General features: G+C 36.0%; 2 protein-coding genes and 1 pseudogene across 3 annotated transcripts in view; 2 read left to right on the top strand and 1 right to left on the bottom strand.

Moving 5' to 3' along the window:
- The window catches only part of Srfbp1 (serum response factor binding protein 1), a 59,843-nt gene extending 50,540 nt beyond the window's left edge, over positions 1 to 9,303 (top strand). Inside the window, exons 5-8 of the mRNA XM_023715323.1 lie at positions 2,569 to 2,650; positions 3,496 to 4,204; positions 6,086 to 6,123; positions 8,684 to 9,303. Coding sequence (XP_023571091.1) covers positions 2,569 to 2,650; positions 3,496 to 4,204; positions 6,086 to 6,123; positions 8,684 to 8,859 — 1,005 coding nt within the window. The 3' untranslated portion in view covers positions 8,860 to 9,303. The remainder of the gene's footprint in view (positions 1 to 2,568; positions 2,651 to 3,495; positions 4,205 to 6,085; positions 6,124 to 8,683) is intronic.
- On the bottom strand, positions 79 to 403 carry LOC105742180 (40S ribosomal protein S27-like). The gene has a single exon (XM_012514761.2). The coding sequence runs from the start codon at positions 386 to 388 to the stop codon at positions 134 to 136; it is 255 nt and encodes an 84-aa protein (XP_012370215.1). The 5' UTR covers positions 389 to 403; the 3' UTR covers positions 79 to 133.
- Positions 9,304 to 11,722: 2,419 nt separating the features above from the next.
- LOC101588207 overlaps positions 11,723 to 25,815 on the top strand; it is a 23,268-nt pseudogene continuing 9,175 nt past the window's right edge. The window contains exon 1 of the transcript XR_192505.1: positions 11,723 to 11,797. The product of XR_192505.1 is annotated as a serine/threonine-protein kinase PRP4 homolog pseudogene (transcript). The remainder of the gene's footprint in view (positions 11,798 to 25,815) is intronic.

The following is a 25,815-nucleotide window of genomic DNA, read 5'->3' as shown; positions in this document are numbered from 1 at the left end:
ATAGTTTTTTTCCAAGTTAATTTTGACACATTACTTGTAAGTGATTGATAATATTCTTTTTTTTTTTTTTTTTTTTTTTATCCAAAATGTGTTTATTGGGATGGCTTACCACTCATCTTGATTGAGGGTACTGTTAGTGCTGCTTCCTCCTGAAGGAACATCCTTCTGTGAGCCTTGCTTTCCCTCCTGTAGGCTGGCACAGGACAGTGGAGCAGCCAACACACAGAATTACCGTCTGTGCATGGCTAAAGACCGTGGTGATTTTATAGCATCCTGGGCACTCCACGTCCATGAAGTAGGAATTGGGGCTCTGCACCAGGCACTTCTTCTTGTGCTTCCTCTTCTCCTCCTTCGGAGAGGGATGAAGGAGATCTTTTGCGAGAGGCATGTTCTCGTGGGGAGTTCGTCACAGCCGGAAAGGGATAATATTCTTATTGATTGTGTTCTGTCTGTGCCAAGATTCCTCTTTAATTAAGGGCCTTGTTTCTGAAGAGCTTGCATTTCAACTAGTGCTCAGTGGGCACTAGTTTTGTTACTTTCAGATAGATTATTTACCATCTTTGGCTGTTGTTCTTTTCCCATTTGTGTAAAAAGGAAGCTTTCCAAATCAAACATTTTGATAATATATTTTAGTCTTCCCTCAGTCTTTATTGTATCAGATGAAAATGTTAGAGCTCATTCTCTGAAGTTAATATTAATTGTACACTAAAATTAGGTATATTTCATGCATTCTGCTCTATTAAACAAAATTTATATTATCATGTGGTGTTTTTATATTTTAATATAATAAGAATAGTTCATTCTCTGAGGCCATGGTATGTGGTGGCCAAAAATTTTCCAGTTTAACACTCAAAGTATAAAAATTGTGAAGAGCAAATAAGGATAGGAAAGAGGGAGATAGAATTTCTGGACATGGAAGACTGTAATAAATAATATTCTTTTTCATATATTTAGGACAGAGTCTACAGGGTCTCACTTTGTAGATGAACTCGTAGTGATCTTTCCTATTTTCAGCCTTCCAAGTGCTAGGACCATTATTGCAGATGTCAGTCATGTTCCTGTGTATCATTTTACTAGATACTCCTATTTCAGTACATAACTGCGTGTCTTAACACTGACTTCTTCCAGATTGCTTTATATTTGGTAATATTGCTGTCTCTAACTTTGCTGCTGACCACCCTTGTCATAATAATTCTATTATAAGCCTCTCCTCTTAAGGAGAATTAAGAGGAAAGATGCAAGAAAGAGAGAAGAGGAAAGTGAGGAGGATCAAGATCCTGTGTATATACATCAGCCCCATGGTGAATGTGTTTATCATGTTCTCTAGACATACTAATAATTAAAAAAAAAAAGAGAGAAGCACTGAGTGCTCTTTAAAGTGTCTGTACACAGATACCATTAGGGTACAAAGTAGTTACAGTACATGCCAATAAGAACATATTTTTGTTAAATAGATTCCCAGTTAAGTGAATAAAAACTTCAACCTGGTGTTTTTACTTAAACAAAATTGTGTTTCTACATATGTGAGAGTGTTATTTTAGCCATTGTGGAGGAATTGGGTACGCACCCATGGTATAAACTGAATTTTGGATTTATAGCTATTTAAAACTTGCCCAGAGATACAAAATGTGATACAAATGGTCATATGCCCAAACTTCATCTTTTCCTAGATAAGCCATATTTCTAAGAAGTATAAAGCATTAGAATATGTTTCATATCTCCCTTAAAAGCAACTACCTATCAACAAAATGCTTATTAATAATCTTCCACAAACATTGCAACATAAAACCACAGTTGTAAAGTAATAACAAATGATAAGATGTTAATTCATTGAATTTATACATAATTTTAGAATTATAGTATCTTCCTGTGATCTTTTTTCATAGAATTTACCAAAATGACGTTACTAAATCCTAGATATTCTAAGGCAAAGAAGTTACATTAATCAATAAATCTGATGATAAAATGATTAATAACATAGTATTTACTCAGAGTCAACACTGGATAGACGTTCAAGTATTTCCATTGCTCTTCTATTAGCTCAGTTGTTTAAGTGCCTGCTTAAGCAAAACAGTCAGGCTCAGGATGCTGTGGTTCGATCCCCAGATCCTCATGCCTTACCCGACCTGCCCGTAAGGCATCCTGAGCTGGCAAAAAAAAAAAAAAAAAAAATCCATTACTTTTATAAAACTTTCTGCAACTAAGAAGTAGGGATTTGTGACAGTAGGTATGTTTTTGAACAGTCATGTAAGAAGACATTTTAATCAAAATCTATATGGAATTCTCAAAATTTCTTATCTAAAACAGATGAGATTAATTTATATGAGAATAGTTGACTTCATTTATCTATTTTTCAAATACAGATGTTCCTATATTGCAGATTATCTTTGAAGTGAATTTTGTAGTAGCTCCAAGGGGGGGAAAAAAACACTGAAGGAAGCAGTTAAGGGTAAACAGATTATAAAATAGCATCTTCTTGTCCCTTATAACCCAAAAGGCAGTTTCCTGAGCATGCAGAACATTTGTTGGCACTGATTATTTGGATGTCTTTTTTTTTTCACTTTATAGCCAGATTCTACTGCAACTGAAAGAGCAATTGCCAGACTAGCTGAACACCCTGTACTGAAGAAAAAAATAGATACACTGAAAGGTATGAATTAAATGACTTTTAAATTATACACTTAAAGTACTTGTGTATATGGTTTTGAATAAATGACTTCATTTTAAATATTTTGTTTTTTCAGCTCTTGAGGATATTTTGTATTATAAATGTAAGGTTCTTTTTTTTTTTCCTACTGTGTTTTAGAGAAAGGTCTATAGGGTGTTCAGGGTCTCACTACTAGATCGAACTCATATTGATTCTCCTGTTTACAGCCTCCCAGGAGCTGGGATTATAGGTGTGCCCCCACCACACCCAGTCTCAATTGCAGGCTCAGCGTGCCCTGGGGGCAGGGCTGGCACGACAGACCCAGGGATCAAATCCCTGGCCCCTGCATCTGCTTTCAGGTGCTTTAATCTGTTGAGCTATTTGGCCAGCCCTATAAATGTAAGGTTCTTTCAACTGTCTATAGATATGAAAATGCCTCTGCAAATATTAAGTGTCTGGTGGCTGAAGAACTAAATCTGTATTTTTTGTTAAACTTTATTACCATATATTGTATAATTTATAAAACATATTTGAGGGCCTGGAAAGATAGCTCAGTGGTATGAGCACATGCCTGGCAAGGGCAAGGTTCCTAGTTCAATCCCCTGTGCAGCCAAAAAAAAAAAAAAAAAAAAGAAATGAAACAAAAAAAAAAAAAAAAGACATGCACACTCACACACCAAAAAAAAGTGAGTTCTTTTTATTTGGCCACTTAAAAATAGAGATATTTGAGCATGTCTTAATATAATTTCTAATTATTTTCTTACAATTTCCAAATAATTGATACTGTACTGAAACTAATATTTATATATTTCAATACTGATGCAAATCATGCACTATTTTTCTTGCAGCTACTGTCCAAGCCTTTAAAGAGGCAAGACAAACTGCTACTGAAGTTAAGAACACTGCAGAAGATCATTTTAAGGACACTTTGTATTCAGTTGATGAAGAAAGTAAGTCACAGCGTGAAGGATCTAAGACCACTGAGCAGAAATTGAAAGAAGCCAAAATCCAGGCAAAGAAACCAATAAATAATCCAAAAGAAAGAATCCCCAAAATGGAACATGGACCCAAAACAGTGAACATTCCAAATTCCTTGTCAAAGCCTTTAGAAAAGGATTCTATAACTTCCTGTGAGTCCCAGAAGACTCCTGCTGACCCAAACATGAAAGTATTAAGTCAAATAAATAAAAAGAAAGGATTGGATAGCTTGCTTGGTGATGACAGTGATAGCGAACAAGAATTATATGAAGAAGAAAAGGAGTATTTTGATGATAGCACAGAAGAAAGGTTCTACCAACAGTCTTCTATGTCTGAAGAGAGTGACAGTGGTGATGACTTCTTCATTGGGAAAGTCAAACGGACACGAAAGAAGGAAAGTAGTTGTCATATTTCAGCTGAGGAACAAAAACCTCTCCAACAAGTGTTATCCAGAGAAGATATACGTGAAACCCATTGGAGTGGGGATGCAAGAAATGACAAAAACAAGCCAAGTACAAAAGACATGAAGTTTGAATCATTGTTTTTTAACTCTTTATCTGGTTCTAAAAGTTCTAGAAGGTAATTTTTTATTCTGAAATAATTATCTTTTTTATATATTTAGGACAGGGTCTCACTACGGAGATTGAACTCATAGTGATCCTCTTTTTTTCAGCCTTCCAAGTGCTAAGATTATAAGGCATATGCCACCACGCCCAGTCTCATTCACCTTCTCAGCATACCTCAGGGGCGGAGCCAGCATGGCAGGCCAGGAATCAAACCCCAGCCACTGTGCTCTGCCTAAACAGGTGCTTTAGTCTGCTGAGCTATCTGGCTGGCCCTATTCTTACTTTTTAAAGATAAGAAGTAGCTACATATTTTCAACAGGGAAGGAAGAAGCTATTTCCGATGACTATAGTTTGCACCTCATCCTTTTTTAGACTTTTCTAGCTTTTTGATGAAATAACATGTAAATATACACATGGCAATGCCACATTTCTCTCAAGTTCATCATAAAATGAGTTCCTATAGCCTAATGCCTGGCTAACTTGTTTATTTCTCCAATTAGCAAAGTTTTGAAACTAAGTTAATTTTAGATGAAGAACTTTTAAAAAATGTCTTACATACCTATTTAAACCTTCTGAAAAAAGCATAATTTTTCTTGATGACACAGGACCATTATTGCAGACATCAGTCATGTTCCTGTGTATCATTTTACTAGATATTCCTATTTCAGTACATAGCTGCCTGTCTTAGCACTGACTTCTTCCAGATTGCTTTATATTAATATTACTATCTCCAGCTTTGCTGCTGACCACCCTTGTCATAATAATTCTATTATAAGCCTGTAAGTTTAATTCCATTTCGTATTGTCCTCTGAGTGAAGATATCTTTATATTTTATAGTAAGCATCATGGTTAGGTAGTTTGTTCAGTAACAACTATTTCTTCAGTAAACTGTTTTACTGTGTATATGGGTCAGAGATACTCTTTTATGGAATAAGAAATGTGGTAGAAAAATTTTCTAAAATAATAGTACAGAAAAGAACACATCTTTGGAGCCTTAAAAGTAATTATAGGGCCAAGGTGATAGCAGCATAAATGCCTGCCTGGCAAGTTCAAGGTCCCAAGTTCAATTCCTGGTACTACAAAAAAAAAAAAAAAGTAATTACAATATTTATATTGCCTGGGCTGGTGAGATGGCTCAGTGATCTAAAGCACCTATTTAGAACAAGCTTAGCAAAGCACAGGGACCGTGGTTCAATCCCCCAGCACCACATGCCAGCCCCGCCCCCTGGTGGGCTGAGCTGGCCACACACACGCACGCACGCACGCGCACACATACACAAATAAATAAAATTTTTAAAAAATTAATTAAAAAAATATTTAAATTGCCTAAGGGCCAGCCAAATAGCTCAGGGATTAAAGCGCCTGCAAGCAGATGCAGGGGCTGGGGGTTCCATCCTCAGGCCTGCCATGCCGGCCTCACCCCCAGGGCTCGCTGAGACTTTGATTAAGGCTGTAAACAGGAGAATCACTATGAGTCTGATCTAGTAGTGAGACCCTGAACACCCTGTAGACCCTTCCCTAAAGTACAGAAAAAAAAATTTTTTAAACTGCCTAATTCTGCCTTAATAGGCTGTTTTGCTTATTTGAAATTAAAATACCACTTTCCTTTCTAAAAAATTGTAAAACTTGCTCTTTGTTTTGTATCTCTTATTCTCCCAATAGAAGACTTGAAATTCTTCAACTGAATAGTCCCTTAGAGCAGTGACAAGATAACCAAAAGAGAATAGTTTTCAGTTATGAACAGAACTGTCTGTGAAGGTGGAAAAAGAAATAGTCACTGCGAAGCTGTTGTAATATTAAATCTGACAAATCTTTGAAGTAGCTAAAATGTAGATTCCTTTATTATTAGTGTGATAATCCTGTGGAAACACTAATGGTGTTTTTCTTCTTTTAGAGAGCATAGAGAGCAAGCTCCAAAAACTAAAATCTCAGGTATGTATGAATGGTTACTGCACTGTCTTGGTTACATTTCTCTTCTTGCTGGAACAAAATACCTGACACCCAAAATTAATGAAGGAAAACTTTATTTAACTCACAGTTGGTGGAGGTTTTAGTCCATAATCAGCTGGCTCCAAGGCAAAGTAGTACATGGCAGATGGCAGCAGTTCATGGTGGCAGAAAACAAAACCAGTAAGAGCAAAGGAAAGAACAGCAGAGAGCAAGCCTTTTTCTCTCTCTTATATTGTATGCAGGCTACATGCCCTATGGTAGGGGTAGCACTCACACCCATAAATCCCAACATTGGCCCATGAAATCTGTCAAAAGCTCTGGAAGCCAGCCCCATAACTACATGAGTCATGTGGGGGAGCAGGAGCATTAGACACAAATCATAACATTCTTCCCTTGGCCCCCCAGAGCCTCATGCACATTCCTTTATGCCCAAGACATTATCTCTAAGAGTTGCTAAAGTCCTGACAGTTTTTAAATTACTGAAAAGTCTCCAAGATATAAGGCAGATTTGTAGCTGTGAGCCCCTGTACAAATGAAGTTTAACACTTCCCATATTCAGCAGCTCAAGATAAACATTACCATTCCAAAAAGTACAAACATGGATACAAAAGCATTAGGACCAAAGCAAATCCAACATCCAGCAGGGCAAACATTAAGTCTTTAGTTTCACATTTCAACATTAGGGGCTGTCTGTGGCACATTATGAGCTCCATGTGGCTCCACCTCTATGGTCCTGGCTTCTCTCTTAGGCCTGCTTTACTCCCTCTTGCTGCTTTCCTTTGACAATCCACATTCCTGGCTTCTTGAAACTTCTCGCTTCTCCACTGCACCTTTAGCTTTATCCTCACATCTTCTCACGCTGCCCTCTGGGGCACACTGGCTGGCCTCCCAGGCCTTCTGAAATCTAAGTGGTGGAAGCCTTTTCAACCTCTGAACTCTTACATTCTGCAAGTGCCTGAAATCAGCTGCCAAGGTCCGAGGTCATCTGAAGGAGTAGCTAGGTTTTCTTCTGTCTTAGCTGTAGGAGTCAAGTGCCTGAATCGCTGGATCTTGTGTATCTAATTCTGAGGAACAAATTCTCTGTGCCACCACCATTCTGGAATATGGTGCTTTGCAGCTTTCTCCTCTAAGCAAAGTCTTTCACATTTGCAGTTTTGAGGCTGGAAAGGGTGCTCTTGTGATGCGCTCAAGCCATCTTTTCTATTTCACTGTTCGTTTTCCACAGTCAGGATCTCCTCAGCTCTGTCTTCGCAGTTTACAATTTTCCTGGAGCTTCCTTTCTGTCTAAATTCACAGCATTTTAAATCATTCTGCTGGGCTCTTTGCTCTTGATTCTCAACATAAATATGACTAAAAGCCCCCAGCAATAGCTAGGCCACTGCCTCAGCATTTGACTGCCTTGACATTTCTTCTTCCAGATTAATTAGTCTGCCGCCCTTAGTCTCAGGCGTAGACTCTGGATACAAGCAAAATGTAGGCAAACTTTTTGCTGAGCCATAATGTACATTATCTGAAATCCAGCACCCAATGTAGTCCTTCCCAGCAGAAACCTCCCAAGCCTGGACTGTACATTCAGAATTTCAATCAGCTTTCTGGTCTTCTGCGCTCTGACCAGACTCCCATACAGAACAGCCTAAGACATTGCAGCACTACTCTTTTCAAGCAACATCTCAATCTTTCCAAACTTCCCACAAGCCATCCCAAACACTTTTGAACCACATCGTCAGATGCAGTAACTACAACACCCCCACTTCTCTCGTACCAAATTCTGACCTACTTTTCTGTTTTTGCTAGGACAAAATACTGACATGCAAAATTAAGGAAGAAAAGGTTTATTAGTTCTAACTTGTGATTCAGTCCATAATCAGCTGGCTCCAAGTCAGAATGGCACATTGCAGAGGGCAGCGGTTCATAGTGGCAGAAAACAGCTAAAGAAACACGAGCCAAAAGGGATAGGCAGCAGAGAGCAAACCTCTTTCCACCTTCTGTATTGTATATGCAGGGTGGGTGTAGCACTCACAACCATAATCCCGGTATTAGGCCATGAATCAATCAAAATTCTATAAGCCTGCCATGAGGCTTTTGTGTGATCCTGTACACATAAACCATAACATGCATATCCTGTACACATGAGCAGTGCCTTGCCAAACAGGAAGAATTAAGCATTAATAATGGCTTAATCATTTAAATGAAGTTATAACCACAGAAACTGAAACAATATCGTAATTATCAGTATAATTTAAAATTTTATTATTCTAATATTTCTCAGGACATTTAATATCCTTGTAATTAAGACAGCACAGCGTATCTCAGGAGGGATTCAATAAACATGTTTTAAAAGAAATAGAAGTCCTGTGTCCCAAAATTAACTGGTCATATGTAAAATTTTAACTTAAGGCTGTTTCCTATTAGATTTCAATTTTAAATTGTGAGGTATTATCTTTAAAATTTCTTCCTTTAATAATTTTTGTGAAGGAGATAAAAATACATTTCTTTTTGTATTATTTAAGTAGTTTTATTTTTGTTTTCTCATATTTTACAGAAAATGAACCTCCTATTAAGAATCACTGTACAAAGAATGCACAAAGAAGACTTGAAAATACAAGCCAGCCATTCAGCGCACCTCTTCATCCTTCGTGGGAAGCAAGCAGAAAGCGGAAAGAACAGCAGTCTCTAACTGCTGTGTTTCAGGGGAAAAGGATTACGTTTGATGATTGATTAGTCCCCTTTTTTTAATGAACTTTCTACCTAAAATTGATTCCTTTTTTTTTCTAACCTCTTATTTCAAATTGTATTTTTTATTCTTTTTGGAGGCCTTATAAATTATGTTTGTTTTTATTGTGTTGTGTTTACATAAGTCTTTTATAAATTGAGTACATCCTTAAATTCATTTTTAATGGTATGCTCCAAGTTATTTCTTCCATAATAAAATTAGGAGATTATAGCAATCTAAGCTTTTCTCATTTGGGCTTATCATGAAGTATATTTTCATAGTTCAGCTTTGAAATGTCAAGTTATAGTTAAAATAATGATGGATAAAAATAGATCACCTTTATTATGTTATTATTAGCACACCAAAACTAGTAACTTTTATTCTGGATATACACATAATATAAAAATAACAAGTTTTTGAAAGGTTCCAGCCTGAGTACAGAGTGCTAAATTATTATTATTATTATTATTATTATTATTATTATTATTTTAGACTACTAAATTATTTAGGCCCTGATTCAGCATGGCTGACTCCCAAATGCAACAGCTTATTTTCCTGATAACCTCCTCCTCCTTCTTCCCCAGCCCTAAATACAACTTCTTCTTGCCTTTCCAAGCACACAAGGGAGCCCCCAGTCAGATCTTTACAAGCCACCAAGCCTGCCCCTCCAGCTATGCCCCTAGTAAAAGTCCAAAAAGACTTTGTCTTGGGCGAGAGGATCCCTCCCATCTCCCTGTGATACTCCCAGTGTCCTCAGAATCAATAAAGGCTCCCTCTCTTTTATTCTCTGCTGTGCCAGAAAACCTAACATTTTTATTATAGTTTTAATTATTTGTGTTCACATTTTCACTATCCTACAATATTTTTTCAGCAGTGTTTCTTAACTATATCTGTTATTTGGGCAAATTATTTAAATGTGATAATAGAGCCAAAAATCTGTTTTACATTTTATCATATAGAAATCAAGAATGTGTAATACTCATTATTTGTCTCATAGAGGCATTTTTTGAAGAATTAGATTGTAATTCTCAGAACAGATTCTAGAAGGAAGGGAATTTGAAAGTCTTTTCACTGGCAGCTGAGTGGGAAAGTTATGAATTTACTCCCTGAGAGGGCTATTTGTGTGTGTGTTTTTTTTTTTTTTTTTTTTTTTTTTGTGTGTGTGTGTGTGTGTGTGTGTGTGTATTATGGTACTGTTATTTATAAGGAAAAGAAGATATTAAACTTTGTACTGCTCTGTTGCTGATTATAGAATACTAACTGAATTCCATATTTACTCTTTTGCATTAGTACTAATAATGAATGAAAGGGAATGTCATCTGGTTAGCCTCACCAATTTTCAAGAGTCATCTCTGTCTCTTAAGAGTTTAAAAATTTAGATAACTAGAACAGTGGAAATGAAGAGATTATGTAGAAAGAAAATTATTGAATGTAATTGGTTTTAGTTATTTTGTTTTAAATTTTTTATCCAAAAGGAATTATGGAATGTTAACATTTGTTGGCTGCTAGACTTAGTTACATAGACAGTACTGTTGGACTTCAAGGTTGCTGTAAAGTTACTTAAACTCAGGTTTGTTCAAGTGTGTGCTTTTTTAGAATGGATCTAGAGCAGCCATTGGTCCAGGGCCATGATTCTCACTTGGCAGCTCTGCCCCGTAGGGCACATCTGGCATTACAGATAAGAAGGCAGTGGGGTGATGCAGGGAGAGGCGCTATATCCAACAGATAGACATCAGGGATGCTGCTGACTTTCCACAGTAAACAATAGAGCTTTCAAGCTCCAAATATTTAACAGTGCTGGGGTTGAGAAATCTTGGTCTAGGGTTCATTTGGCCCCAGTTACTGAGCTATTACCTTCTAATTGTACCCAAAACTTCCTCTATTAGGAAACTGTCATGGCAGATAAGATCACAACCTGCACTTGGCACTTTGCAAGCACCTAGGGTGGTTCCAGATTCAACTGTAGCCCTATATCCTCACCACCCCCACCCCCACCCCAGCCGTGGTAGGGTCTTCACTTCATAGCACAGATCCATTTTCTAAAGACTACATTGTACTTTTCTGGGGCATTTTTTTTTTCTTTTACATAATCTTCCCAATATTTTGCTTCACAGATTATAATTATGTTGTCCTACCTGAATTGTGAATTCTGCCTTTTTGGTAAGGCCACTAGAGCTTTTTCGGTGTTTTCCTCTTTTCACTGTGGTTTGGATACTGTTCATGCAGTGAGCTGGTATACTTGTAGCATTCATTGTTTTCTTTCTCTCAAGTATTACTGTCCCGTGCTACCTGTTGTCCATTGTCTGAATGCTGTTGTTTCATATATTTTGTCCAAACTTCTAGTTTTTCAGTGTAGAAGGAAAAATCCAGTCCCTACTATTCCATGATGATCAGAAATAAAAGTACTTTGTTATTTAAATTTGACACTATAGTTGTACAAAATTTGTTTAGTGGGAGCCTTTTCAATCTCCTGTCCTGTTGATTGTTATGTAAATCTCTTACAGTGCTGAATCTGGTTCCCTATTACTCAATATATTTACATATTTGCTTAAGTGAAGACTGTACGGAAGTTAATTTCACAATTGGTATCTGACCCTCTTCAAAAGAGATATCAACCATCCAAGTTTTATTTATTTATTTTTTTTAAGTAAGAGCTTCAAAAGACAAGTATGTGAGCTTTACCTAGGATAGTAACAGCAAAAATAGAAAAATAATATATGAAAACTTCTCTATAAAAGCAGTTGTAATACTTTCCAAACTATGAGAATCAACCTTTTTTGAGAACTCTGTTAATCAGAGGTTAACAGCAATTTATATTTATTCAAGAAAAATGTCTGAGTCTTGATACAAATAATGATTGCTGCTACAATGTCATTTGCCCTCTTCCCAACCCCTACTTTCCAGACCTATGGTAGCCTTGAAAATCAGCAGCCCACAGTCACAGTGAGTACCAGCAGCCTTACAGTCACTGGCAGGAGCAAAAGAGATCTGGGGCATCTGCAAAGACACCCCCTATAAGAATTACTGTTATTTGACCTATCTTGTTGTACCCAGCCACTTGCAAAACTTCATTGATTTGAGTCAGATCAGATGCTGCTCATTGTGATAACCCTTGTACCTAAGATAGCTTTTCAAAACAACCAGGCAAGGCTGCTGCAGGCAATGTGTAACTATTGAGGTAAACTGTAAGTTAACCAATAAATGTAAAAGAAAATTTGGAAAACATGGTATCAATAGAGAGCTTGAAAAGTTCTGGTGTATTTCTTGGAATCATTTAATGAGGCTGTGTACATGCTCAAGAAAGCTGAGGAGACTAAACTCTCACCACCAGCTGAGTTTGAGACAAGTGAAAGCTAAAGGAGTATTGTATCAGTGCAGGTATAATAGTCTCATGTGATCCAGAATTGTTACAGCTGTGTGTCCAAAAATGGAAATGTGTTCACATTTACAACTTTAAATATGAATGTGCATAATAAATAATAACAAAATATCCAAATCTGGTTATTTTTATGCTTATGTGTTTTAATGCCCTTTCTTATTTTTAATTTAGAATCTCTATTAGCCATCTGTACTGAAATCTTTTAACTTACTTTCTTGCCTAAATACCAGTTGAGTTTTTCTGTTTCTCTTATTTTTGTCCCTTTTACTGTATTAGAATATAAAACATATAGCAGTGTTGCTATACTACACATTCTTCTAACTGTAATTCTTCTCAATGTCCCTAGCTTAGTTTTAATCTTAGATTTTCAATTAAATATATTGATACTAAATATCTAAAGTTTCCTCAGCCTGTTGTTTTGATGTTTATTTTCTAGCAGAGTCCTCAAGAAATTCATGGAAAGAATAATTTTGAGTTCTTGTTGTTTAAAATTACTTCTGTGGGAGCCAGGGAGATGGCTCAGTAGAATAAGTGCTTGCCTGGCAAGCGCAGGGTCCTGAGTTCAATCCCTGGTACTGAAAAAAAAAAAAATTTAAGAAATAAAATTATTTCTGTGGTTTTGATGCTTTTAGAATTATGTCTGAATCTTGTGATTGGGGCTTTTTTAGTGATCTTATTCTTGTGGCAACAAACCCTATATTGTTGGTGAATGCCTTTTGGGATTTTGTTTACTATGTATTAACTTTTTTTAGTATATGTTTGCAGTACAGTCATCTTGGGAATAGGTACATGTATACAATAAAGCTTGTTTCTTTTTTTAATCCTCTTCCCCTCCATTTCATCACTTGTCGTCCTCTTTCCCCATTTTCATTCTTACTGATACTGTTGGTCTTATACTTAGGACATATAATGTTTATGTTCTTGAGGTTATTAGGTTTCTCTGTAGCATAACTGTATTCTACTTATCCCCTTCCCCTTATTGGTTCCCATGTAATCATGGAAATGTTCCTATACCCTTTCTGGTTATTTCTTTGTCTCACCAATATTTAAGTTATAATTAGTATCCTGACCTACCCAGAAATCTTTTCCCCAAAAATTTTCTTGGCTATTCTTACATGTTTTCTTTCTTTTCTTTTTTTTTTTTTTTTTTTTGCGGAACTGGGGATTGAACTCAGGCCCTTGCACTTGCCAGGCAAGCACTTATTCCACTGAGCCATCTCCCTGGCCCCCTACATCTTTTCTTTATAAGTAAATTAAAAAAGTCAGTCTATCAAATTTTACCTTAAAATTATGTTGGGATGCTATTTTGATTACTCATAGAAATTATAACCTACGAAGTATTTTTTTTTTAATGTGTTCTCTGTTGTTCTCTAGTTGTGTGGAGAAATTGTGTATGCTGAATGGGCCTCAGTTACAGAACTGCATGCAGAGCAGTGTTTACAGGATCATATTCAATAGCCTAGCATGATATCACCCTACAGATACTAAGTAGTCTTACGTTGAATCCTGGAATGTTGTTTGTACTTTGAACATGTGTTTCTCTTCAAGGGGAAACTTGTTTTGAAAGAAAATCATTCTCCATGTTGTTTTCATGATAAAATTAAAAGGATGTTTTTCAGTAAAGCCAGCCAAGACTTGGAGGGCCAAAGAAGGGAGGAAAGTTATTTGTGTTTATTTTTAAACTAAATACAATATGAATGCTCAGTAGTTAGCTTAGCTCTGTCATGAGCAGAAGTGTATAACCTTCACATATAACACCAATAAACAGGTTGGCCGAGGTCTGAAATACATGTGAATTAGTTTTTTTTTCAAATTATATGTACTGACTCTGATAAAGGAAAGATTATTCTTCAAAACTGTTAAGGATTTATAGCCAATATAATTGCAACATTCATACACCTAGAATTTACTTTTTTGAAAACTTGAATTTATTTTGTATAGTTTAATAGCTAAGGTCTTTCTCCTTGTAAAGCAGGTCTCTGAGCAAATACCAACTAGTTATTCCGTGTTTCTTTTACTTTTCTTCTGTGATATTAATTATCTGATATATATATAAATATAGATATAGATATAGATATATATAAATTTACGTTGTCAGCCTCCTTCATCTAAAGTACAGACTTTGGAAATACAAGAATTTTTTTCTTCTCTGCCATGTCCCAATTTTGAACAGTACATGTTACATAGTAGGTGTTCAGTTAAATATTTTCTTGCTGAACAATTTTACAGGTGTTTGGATACTCATGTATATACACAAGTGCTTTCAGTTTATCAGTGAGTCATGTGATCAAATGGATATAGCTGTCACTTAGGAGGCTGCTACAGTGATACAGGTGAGAAACCTTGCAGTTGAATATTAGCAGCTGACAATGAGAACAGGAGAGAAGGCTACAGACATTTTATTATAAAGAAAAATATGAATTAATCCTTTAGGACAAGTACAGTAGAGTGAGATAAAGCAGTATGATTAAGCATTGGGACCCATTTGAGGTTCCTTGTCAGTAGTTTAGTGAAAGCACTTTATCCATTTATATTTTCATTTTATCTGACCATTTTCATTTATTTCAGGCTTTTTATTTAAATTAGTTTCTAGTTTTTCATGTTAGAAGAATTAGCCTGCTAGAATTTCTGTTTTGTCATTGGTTTTTTGACTTTTTCTCTAAGCTTTTATTTTGTCATGTTACAAATGGTATTTGATCTTTTATTTCCTATCTGGTTATTATTGTTAGTATATTTGAAGGCTGTGAATTTTTTTTTTAATCTTTTATTTATTTGGTACAGGGTCTCACTACACAGCTTACACTCACAATGATCCTCCTATTGCTGCCTCCCCAATGCTGAGATTATAGGCATGTGGCACCACACGCAGTTTCAGTGGCTGGCAAGGTGCACCCAGGGTTTCAGGGCTGGCATGGCATGTGGTACCGGGGATCAAACCCTGGTCTTTGCTCACTGCTAGGAAGGCAATTAGACCAGGGAGCTATCTCACCCAGTCCAGCTTTGAACTTTTTTTTTTTTTTTTAATGTGTTTAGTACAGAGTCTCACTACACAGATTGGCCTTGTAGCGATTCTGTTTTTAGCCCTCTAAGCGCTGGGATTACAGGCACATGCCACCATACCCAGTCTTGATCTCTGTCTCAGTGTACCCCAGGGCCAGGCCTGGCAGGGCAAGCAGGGATAGAACCCCAGTGCTTGTGCCTTACTAAGCAGGTGCTTTAATCTATCTGGTTGGCCCTGTGAACTTCTATATGCTGGTTATTTGCTGCTTTTAGTTATTGCTCTTGAAGTTTCAGAATTTTGTCATTTAAAAGTATTAATAATTTACCTGTTATTTTTATAACTCTCTTGCCTAATTCAAATCCTTGGTACCACATAAAATACTTTGATAAACATAAAATAATAGCATATAACGACTTTCTTGTCTGGCGATGATGAGAATGCTTTCACTGAAATAGAAATCTACTTTTAGATTTAAACAGGTATGTTTTGTGATTTGAAAACTTCTTTAGTGAAATATATTTTTAAAAATAAGTAGTTAATGGCAACTGTTACTAAATACTTTTTAAGCATCTATAAAGGTAGCCATGTTTTGTTTTTCAGATTTAATGAAATGGAAAATCCATGCTTGTTACAATTTGACAAATTTGCCTGTTTTCTTTATTAATTTATCTTTACATTTATCTGATATGGTCATCTGAACTGAATTTATACTTTTCTTAAAAGGGAACCATTTCATACTTTTTTGTTATTTTTTCTAGATTAGTTTGTTTAAGTGAGATACTTATTTTTTCTTTGGGTGCTCTTCAACTGATTTTCTTGGCTATTTTGTCTTTTCATACCATTTTTTTTTTCATTATACTTCTAATATTTTTTTTAATTTCCTTTCTGTGCTATTTGGGAATTTTCTTTGATAACTTCACAGTTACCCTTTGTATTATAATGTGTAGATTTTCTTGAAATCTATATCTACTTGTGATGTTACAGAATAGTAACTATAGAAATGTAAACAATGAGTATAGCCATGTCTCAGTAATCTTTACCAGCAGAAACAGATGGCAGGTCTGATTTGTCCTGTGCTCTGTATTAATCCCTCCTTTATTTTTTAAAAAGAGAATAAAAAAATAGTTAAAAACAAAACATTAGAAACGATAAAAATTTCAACAAATAAAATAGGATTTGAGCAATAGAATTCAATAGTGTTATATTTCATAATATCTTCAAATTAGTTGTTTAGAGTACCAAATATAAGCATGCATAATTGGTATTAAAATTATAAGAAATTAATTTAAAAAAAGACTGGGCATGGTGGCTCATGCCTGTAATCCCAGTGATTAGGAGGCTGAAAACAGAAGAATCAGTATGAGTCCAATCTATGTAGTGAGACCCTGTAGACCCTGTACTAAATACATTAAAAATAAATAAATAAATATAAATCAAGAAAAAACATTTAACTACTTTCAGTAGACCAGCAGAAATCAGCAGTACAATTATCCAAAATATATAATGTGTGTGTATATATAAATATATCTTTTTCCCTTCTTTCTTTTGTTCCTTTCTTTTCAATAGATTCTTTTCTTCTCACAATATATCTATTATACCTTTCACATTTTACTTACTCTTTAAGTTCTTATACTAGTAAGACAATTTGATGTTTACACATGCAAGTCTGATTTATATCAATTATGAGTACAGTTTCTAGTTGGACCCATTCACCAGTAAATGCCTTTTTATCCCTTTTTTTTTTTTAATAGCTGAGTAAATACTCCATTGTACAAGCACATCTTTTTTATCCATTACTCAGTTGATGGGCATCAGAGTTGTATGCAAGAGCTTGCTATGAGAAACTGCACTGCTATAACCATGGGTGACATTTATCGCTGTGGTATGATGTCTTCAGTTCTTTTGGAAAAATACCAGGAGCACGATAGTAGGGTCGAATGGGACCTCAAGTCCTAGCTTTTTGAGGAATCTCCACACTGATTTCTCTAGTGGTTGTAATCAGTCTGTACTCTCAATAGTGGAGAAGGATTCCTTTTTCCCCACAGACCCTCTAACATTTGTTACTGGTTCACTTCTTCATGTTAGCTGTTCTTTTTGGGGTGAATGAAATCTCCGTGTTGTCTTAATTTGCGTCTCTTGAATTACCAGTGTTGCTGAACTCTTTTTCATGTATTTACCATTTGTATTGCTTTATCTGAGAAGTGTATATTCATCTCAGGTGCTCATTTTGTAATTGGATCTTTGAATCTTGGCAGCCTGTTTTAAATTCTTTATAGGTTCTAGATAGAAGTCCTTTGTCTGAGGGACGGTCAAATAAAATGTTTTCCCAATTCATGGCTTTTCTTTTAACTTTGTTGATGATTTCTTTTGATGAGCAGAAACCTTTCAAAAGAGATGAGATCCCAGTTGTTGATTCTTTGCAGTGCTTCCCCTCCAGTTTGGTTTTTGTTCATGAATGCTGTACCTACCTATGATTTGCTGCTCTATACTTTATACTCCAATAGATTTCATGTTTCTATTTTAAAGTTTTTAAGTCTTTGATCCATTTTGACTGTAGTTTAGTGCATGGTGATAGATATGTGTCTACTTTTTGTTTTCAGCATGTGAAAAGCCAGTTTTTCCAGCACCAGTTATTAAAGAGGCTATCTTTCTTCAAGTAACTTTGGCCACTTCATCAAAGCTAAGGTGGCTAAGTGTGTTTGTAGTTGTATCTGCATCTTCTAATCTGTTCCGTTGATCTTCAGGTCTGTTTTATTGCCTGTACCATGTTGATTTTATTACTGTAGATTTATAGTATAATTTCAAGCCAGAGATTGTAATGCCCTCTGGCTTTGTTGCCATGGATTGATTTTTATATTCTAGGTCTCTTCTGGTTCCTGATGAATTTGAAGAATATTCTCTCCAGATCTGTGAGGTATACTGATGGTATTTTGGTTAGGATTGCATTGAATCTGTATAACAATTTTAGGAATATGGCCAATTTCACAGTATTCTTCCTGTGCAGGAGCAAGGAATACCTTTCCATTTTCTGAAACCCTCTTCAATCTCTTTTTCATACTACTATTATTTTTACTGTATAAATCCTTACTTTCCTTTGTGAGGTTGATTCCTAAGTATTTCATTTTTTTGGATGATGTTGTAAAAGCCATGGTTTCCCTAACAGTTCTCTTGGTGCATTCATTGTTTGTACACAGAAATGCTATTGATTTTTGAGTGGTGATTTTTTTGTCCATTCCTACAGAATGTGGTTATTTAATCTACGCTTCTATTGATGGAGTTTTTGGGGTCTTCTATGGTGAGTTAAGTCATCTGCAAATAATGATAATTTCACTTGTTCCTTTCCAATCATTATTTATTTTATTTTTCTCTCTTGTTTAATTACTCTGGCAAATGTTTCCAGAACCATATTGAATAGGAGTGGTGACAGTGTACATCTTTGTCTTGTTCTTAATTTTAAAGTGATGACTTTGGGGAGGGGAGATGGCTCAGAAGAATAAGTGTTTGCCTGGCAAGTGCAAGGGCCTGAGTTCAATCCCCAGTTCCACCAAAAAAAAAAAAAAAAGAATTATTGTAATACAAACTAATAAAGTATTAAAAAAGGGACGGCTTTCAGGTTTTTGTTCATTTTTTGATTCACATATTTTGAAACATTCCTGCATTCTTGAGATGAATCCCGCTCTTGGAGATATAATCTACCTCATGATTTGCTGCATTCTGTTTGATAGTATTTTACTAAGGATTTTGCATCTACGTTCATTAGGTAGACTGGCCTGTTTTTTGTTTTTTGTTTGTTTCAGGGGGAGAGGAGTCTCTCATTTTGGTATCAGGGTAATATAATACTTGCCCCGAGGAGTGAATTTGGTTGAATTACTTCCCTTTCAAATTCACTGAAGAGCTTGAGAAGAACTTGCCTTTTTTCTTTTCTAGCTCTCTTACAGAATTTATCTGTGTATCCATCAAACCCTGGCCTGTTTTATTACATTCTGGTCATTTAATATGCCTGAGATAATCTCAGTTCCTTTGCATTTACTTAAGTATGTTCTTTGGGCTAGTAGATAGTCTATTTTGGAGCTGAGAATAACATGTATTCTGATGTTGGATGGAACACTCTGTAAAGGTCTACTAAGTCCATTTCTTCACAAGTTTGATTTTTTTGCTTAGTTACATTGGGTGCAGATTATTTATAATTGTTATCTATCTTCTTCGTGCAGTTTTCTCTTAACAAGTATGTAGTGACCTTTATTTCTTCTAATCACTTTTGGTTTGAAGTTGACATTGACATTGTCAGCATTGTCAGCTATAACCAGAATAGTTATCCCAGCTTTTTTCTGGGTTCCTGTTGCAAGGAGTATTATTTTCCATCCTTTGACATTCAACCTATGAATTTCATTTTGAGTTAAGTGTATTTCTTGTATACAGCATATTGTTGGATTTTGTTTCTTCATCCAGTCTGCTGATCTAGTTGTTTTGATTGGTGAATTGAGTCCATGTACATTGATGGTTATAACTGATATTTATTGGTTTATCATTGTCATGTTATTTTCCTGCTGCAGGTTTCCTAATTTTCTCCTGTTTTTATTTGCTTACTGTGCTTAGTGCTTCCTTTCTCTAGTTGTCCCTAAATTGTGGTCATTTTTGTCTCTTTTTAGAATATCTGTTAGTATTCTCTGTACGGCTGGTTTGCTGGTCATGATTTTCTTCAGTTGCTCTTTGTCATGGAAATACCTTCTCTTTCCATTAAATGTGATAGTTTGGCAGGGTATATCAGTCTTGGTTGGAAGTTGTTTTCTTTCAGGACCTGAAATACTTCACTTCAAGCTCTTGGTTTTATGGTTTGTGTTTATTAATCTGGTGATTCTGATAGGCTTTCCTTTATAGGTGATCTGGTTCTTTTCTCTAATAGCTTTTAATGTTCTTTTGCTGAAATTCTGGGATCTTGCTTATATATTCTGTGCTGTGTTTTTAATTTTTTGATCAGGTAATATGTTAAGGTTAAAATGGTTTGCAAGCGTTAAAAACTAGGTGTTAAGGGCTGGCCAAATAGATCAGCGAATTAAAGGGCCTGCTTAGGCAGACACAGTAGCAGCTGGGGTTTGATCTTTGCTGTGCTGGCCCTGCCCCTAGGGCGCACCGAGCCAGGCGATTGAGACTGGGCCTGGTGGCGCACGCTTGTAATCCCAGCTCTTGGGAGGCTGAACACAGGCAGATCATTACGATTCCGATCTAGTAGTGAGACCCTGTAGACACTGTGCTACGATACAAAAAAAAAAAAAAAAACCCTCGGTGTTACATGGATAGCCTTCATCATTGACAATATTGCACTATCATTGTCTTATTTATGCAGATGGCTAAGACAAGATTCATAGATTAAATGGCTTATAAATAGAAAACATTTATTTCTCATGGTCCTAGAGACTAAAAAGTCCAATTTCAAGGTGCTATAAGATTCAAAGTCTGGTGCAGACCCTTACATCGTGGATTATACCTATTATAAAGTTCTTACATGGTTGGAGGAAGACATAAGCTCCCTTGGTCCTTTTATAAGAGCACCAATCCCATTTGTGAAGGCTTTATCCTCAAGATCTAATCTCCTCCCCAAATCCCCACCTTTTCATACCACCACATTGAAGCTTAGGATTCCAACATATGTATTTGAGAAGAAATACATTCACATCATAGCAGCCTAATTTTCTGAAAGTAAGATTATACTGATGCTAAAAGCTAAGAGAGAATATGACCTGTTTATTAATTTGGATGTGGACAAACAATAAAGAAAACCAAGTTCTATACATTAATAAAAGTTGCCCAGCTGTATCATGCTTAGTTACATTTTAATAAGTACATTTGATTACATCATTCTAGGCTGAGGCAGGAGAATCTTTGAGAGTTTGAGAGCAGCCTAAGCTACAAAGTGAACTCTAAGCCAGTCTGAACTGCATAGCGAGACTGTGTCTCAAAAAGACAAAAAAGAAAACAATAAAATAGTTATTCTTCTCAGAAATACACCGAGAGACATTTTGAAATTACCCACTTCAAAGAAAATGGTAAAAATCTAGGGGAAAAAAGAATGACTTCTCAACACAAAAACAGGTATCTTAAACTAATGGCCAGTATTGTAGTTAAAGGGAAAATAATAATTAAAAAAAGCTAGTAAGGATGACTTCTACAACCATTTCTCATTAATATTGCTCTGAAAGTTGAAGTCAATGTAGTTTGGAATAAAGCTGCTAGGATAGGGATAGCTAACTATCCCTAGAGACTAAAAAGTCCAGTCTCAAGGTGTTATCAGAGTCAAAGTCTGGTACAGACCCATACATCATGGAATGTATGAGTCCATGCATACAAAGTTCACATTGAGTGAATTTACTACTGCCTCATTTGTGTGTGAGTTCCCCCTGGTTTTATTCAGTTCAATTTTAACCATGGGCAGAGGTTTGTTTTGTTTTTGGTTATCCTCTTGTATCATGTTTTCAAGTTCCCTTAACACACTTCTGAGGAGGACTTGGTACCAGAACATTGAATGACAGGCAACTTGTAAGTGGAAAACCAGGAAATCTTGCTTTTCTAGAACCCTAAAAGCCCTTGTATTTCGTTTTTCTGTTTATTTTCTCTCTGTATTATGACTTTGCGTTCTAATTTCTTTTTCTCTCCCCCTCTTTCCTTTTCTCCTTTTTTATTCCCTCCTGCTGTTCCTCCCTCCTATAAACCAGTATGGATATGCCTTCAAGAACTTGTTTGGCAATTTAGACCTAAGAGTTTATTTTTGCGTCTGTTCTTGAACTGGTGGTACAAACAAAAATGGCCAGTTAACACTAGTGAGAAGACAGGATATAAAATATCCAGAAAACAAAATAAATACATAAGACCTAATCCTTTTATATTTATAACCAGAATTCTATGTATAATATATAGAGTTCTTTGACAAGCACTTAGATGTTAAGCACCAATTCTTGGGAAACTTCTGGGTACCAGTTAATCATTTCAGAGCATTATCAGTCTTTCATTCACCTTGAATATACTTATTTTAGAAAATAAATACCACTTAACTAGCTTGGGACCTAGAAGTACCTGTTTTGTGTTGGATACTATGATTAACAATACCAGGGAGCTGGGGAGATGGCTCAGTGGAATAAGCGCTTCCCGGGCAAGCGCAAGGGCCTGAGTTCAATCCCCGGTTCTGCCAAAAAAAAAAAAAAAAATTCCATGTGAGATATGTATTTTCCCAAAAGGAAAGTAGACTACCAATTTCTGTTTTTAAACAATAAGAAAACACTTGTGTTAGCCAGGAAACCAGTGTTCCATGGCAAGTCTAGTAAGAAAAGATGTGTATGTGGGGATTCTATAAGAAAAGAACCACCATTAGCAGCAGAGGTAAAACTGCAATCTAGGGTCAAATGCTTTATTCCTTGGGAGGCAAAAGATCTGAGGGAAATTGTCTCTGCCTGGAAGAGACCATGTGCAAAACAGTAATGAAGTGGGCATTTAGGGCCAGGTAAAAGAAGGCCTTGAATGTCATTTAGGGTGCTGAAATTTAGTTTACAGGAAATTGAAAATCCAAATTTAAAATGAAAAAAACTAGAGGAAGATGAATGTTATAAAGCATGTACTATAACCACTTTGCCAAGAGTCCTTAGATTTCTTGTCTTTTCGGTAACCTTGAAAATGTTCTAGGTCAAAATTTTCCCATGGTATTTCAAATCAACAGATCATTTGTGTAAGGTTAAAATCATACTTGACCATCATGGGGGAAAAACACATACACACAACAAAAACAGCTCCAAAAACAACATTTCCACTTCTCTTATGAAAGAACACAGCACCTTGAATGTCTTTCATGAAGTTCCAAATCTTTCTCATGTTACTAAGCAGGGTGGAGGGGAGTATTATCAGGCTTTCATGTTAAATGTTATTTAATAAGGTACATTCACAAAAGAAACAAATAGTTCAGTTCAAATGAAATGTCATTAGGTAATAATTTTGTTTCTTAAAAAAACCTTGATTTTTTTTTGGTAATGGATCTAGCAGTGATCACTAATAATTAGAAGTGTGTTGATGAAAGTAAGAGGTGGAATTTCATAATGTATTAGGAAAAAAAAACCCAAAAAATCCTGGATCAGACTTCTGGCCATGAACCTATGATCACTCAGCATCACTAAAAGACATGGCTATTTCATGGGCTTTCTTCTGTGATGCAGATGTGAAGGACATGCTACTGCCAACCAGGCCTTCCTGCTCAAGCCAAACCCAGACTACATACAGTCATGCCTTTAGGTCTGACCTTATAAAATAATTATGAAGACACAAATTGAACACTGTGATCTTCATACATTCATATTTTTTACTTTGAAGGATATAATTACTTTTTATATAGTAAATGCAAATAAGTGATTTGTTAAATGACAGCACTGGATACAATCAGCAAAATCCAGAATGTGCAGAACTATGTGAGAATACCTAAAAGAAAAGGGGAAAGAGGAAAATATAAATTTTAGAAATTTACAACCAAATTGAATGTGAACTTTGATCCTAATTTGTTAAATAAGGGGAAATTTATAAGAAAATTGGCAGACTTCAAGTACTAGATATTTGATAATATTAATAGTTTTTAATTAAATTAATACAGTAGTTTGCTAGATTCCTAGTCTTTCAGAAATAAATATAAGGAATCTAACGTGTATAATATCTTGATTTTTTTTTTTTTTTGACAGGTTCTCACTGTGTAGTTCAGGCTGGGCCTTGAACTTACTGTAGCTCAGGCTGGTCTTGAACTTGTGGCAGCTCCCCAGTTAACCTCCTGAGTGCTGGACTCACAGGCACATACCACTATGCCTGGCTTTAAACTTATTTTATTTTATTTTATTTTTTAATTTTATTTATTTATGTGTGTGTGGCCAGCTCAGCCCACCAGGGGGCAGGGCTGGCTGGCATGTGGTGCTGGGGGATTGAACCGCAGTCCCTGTGCTTTGCTAAGCTTGTTCTAAGTAGGTGCTTTAGACCACTGAGCCATCTCACCAGCCCCTTATTTTAAAATAATAGAATAAGCATGAGGTTTGAAGAATAGTGGATAAATAAATAATACCAGATGTTGATGACTACCTATAATAATTAGTGACTAGTGTTTATGTATACAATTATTTCTCCTAATGTTTTGTGTTTGAGTGTTTTCATTAGAAAATAGTACAGGCTGTCAATGGTGAACATTCAGAGTATGTAGACAGTGGGAAGGATAAAATGAGGTCTTTTATTTTCCCAGACTTCAGAGTTAGCCACTACTTGCTCCACCATCTTTGAGTCTGTTTTTCAAGATTAATACATTCAACATGCACATTCAGAGACATTTAGAATGCTGTTAATGTCTTTATAGTAAAATAAGTTTTAGAAGGTGACATAATTCTTACAGAAGCATCATATTGTAACAGTTATCTACATGGATTACTTTAGTGGTTAGATTATTATAGACAATAGTTTTAGATTACCCTCAAAACAGTGGTATGTGATTCAATGAACAAGTGGTTGCCACAATAAAATAATTATTTAATATTGTTGTTCATGTGACATTATTTCAGTGGAGCCAAAATGGAAGAACTGATTTTGAGTGAAAATCCAAAATATACAGCAAATACAACTCTTAGATTTTTCTAGCAAATTCAAGTGAAAGGACTGTTTAAAGTTGCCAGGACATTGAGAAAGAATTGACTCTGAAGGACCTCCTGTAGCTAAGTTGTGAAACTGTGTTTATGAAGAGAGAAAAAAGAACATGTAATGTTTTCCATGTCTCTTATGCAGAGCATTCCCCTGAGAAAATGTGGGGGACAGGAGATCACAAGACTGCATGGGCCCAGCTCCTGACATGCCTTCTCAAATTCTAAACAAATAATAGAGTAACTCCCTGTAGACTAAACGGCAGCTGTCACAGCCTGAGAGAAAATTTTGGTGAGGTTGCTCATTTTCCAGAGAGCAGATTGCCTAACTTAGTGAAGAAGTCATACCAGGTATGAATTTTCCATTTTGCCTGACATCCCTCACGGTCTGATCAGCTAGGCAAATTCTCAGATTCTAGTTCAGAAACATTCAAGTTATAGTGTCCCTCCTCAATCATAGCTATCCTAGTGTGCCGAGCACCAACCCAGTATAGCATTTCCTGTACTCCAAATTAAAGGAATGGTAGCAGATACCATGGGTGAATACTGGGAAGGGGATCATTATACCTGAGAACATGTTATTCTCACCCAGGTATCACATTCAGCTATAGTTCTTCCAAGGCACTGGTATGTTGTGCTTTTCTCTCATGCTTTCCTTTTCTTGGGCCTTGTGCTGACATTGTAGTACAGCCACTCAGGATCTGTGGATGTGTTAAAAGTACACTAATTAGCAGAAGAGTGCAGTATACTCCAATGCAATCCTTCCAGGGTAAGCCTCTCTCTCTGACAGCTAAAGTCACACAGGAAAGAAGCATAGTAGAGGGTGTCAGTGGGTAAAGCAATTGGACAAGCAAAAGAATCTCTCTCCCCCTTTGTATCTCTCTCTCTCTCTCTCTCTCTCTCTCTCTCTCTCTCTCTCTCTCTCTCTCTCTCTCTCTCT

This window comes from Octodon degus, unplaced genomic scaffold (genome assembly GCF_000260255.1).
Source record: "Octodon degus isolate 3935 unplaced genomic scaffold, OctDeg1.0 scaffold00040, whole genome shotgun sequence".
Classification (NCBI taxonomy): domain Eukaryota; kingdom Metazoa; phylum Chordata; class Mammalia; order Rodentia; family Octodontidae; genus Octodon; species Octodon degus.
The sequence above is the reverse complement of the archived record's forward strand: the minus strand, read 5'-3'. Positions and strand labels throughout refer to the sequence as shown.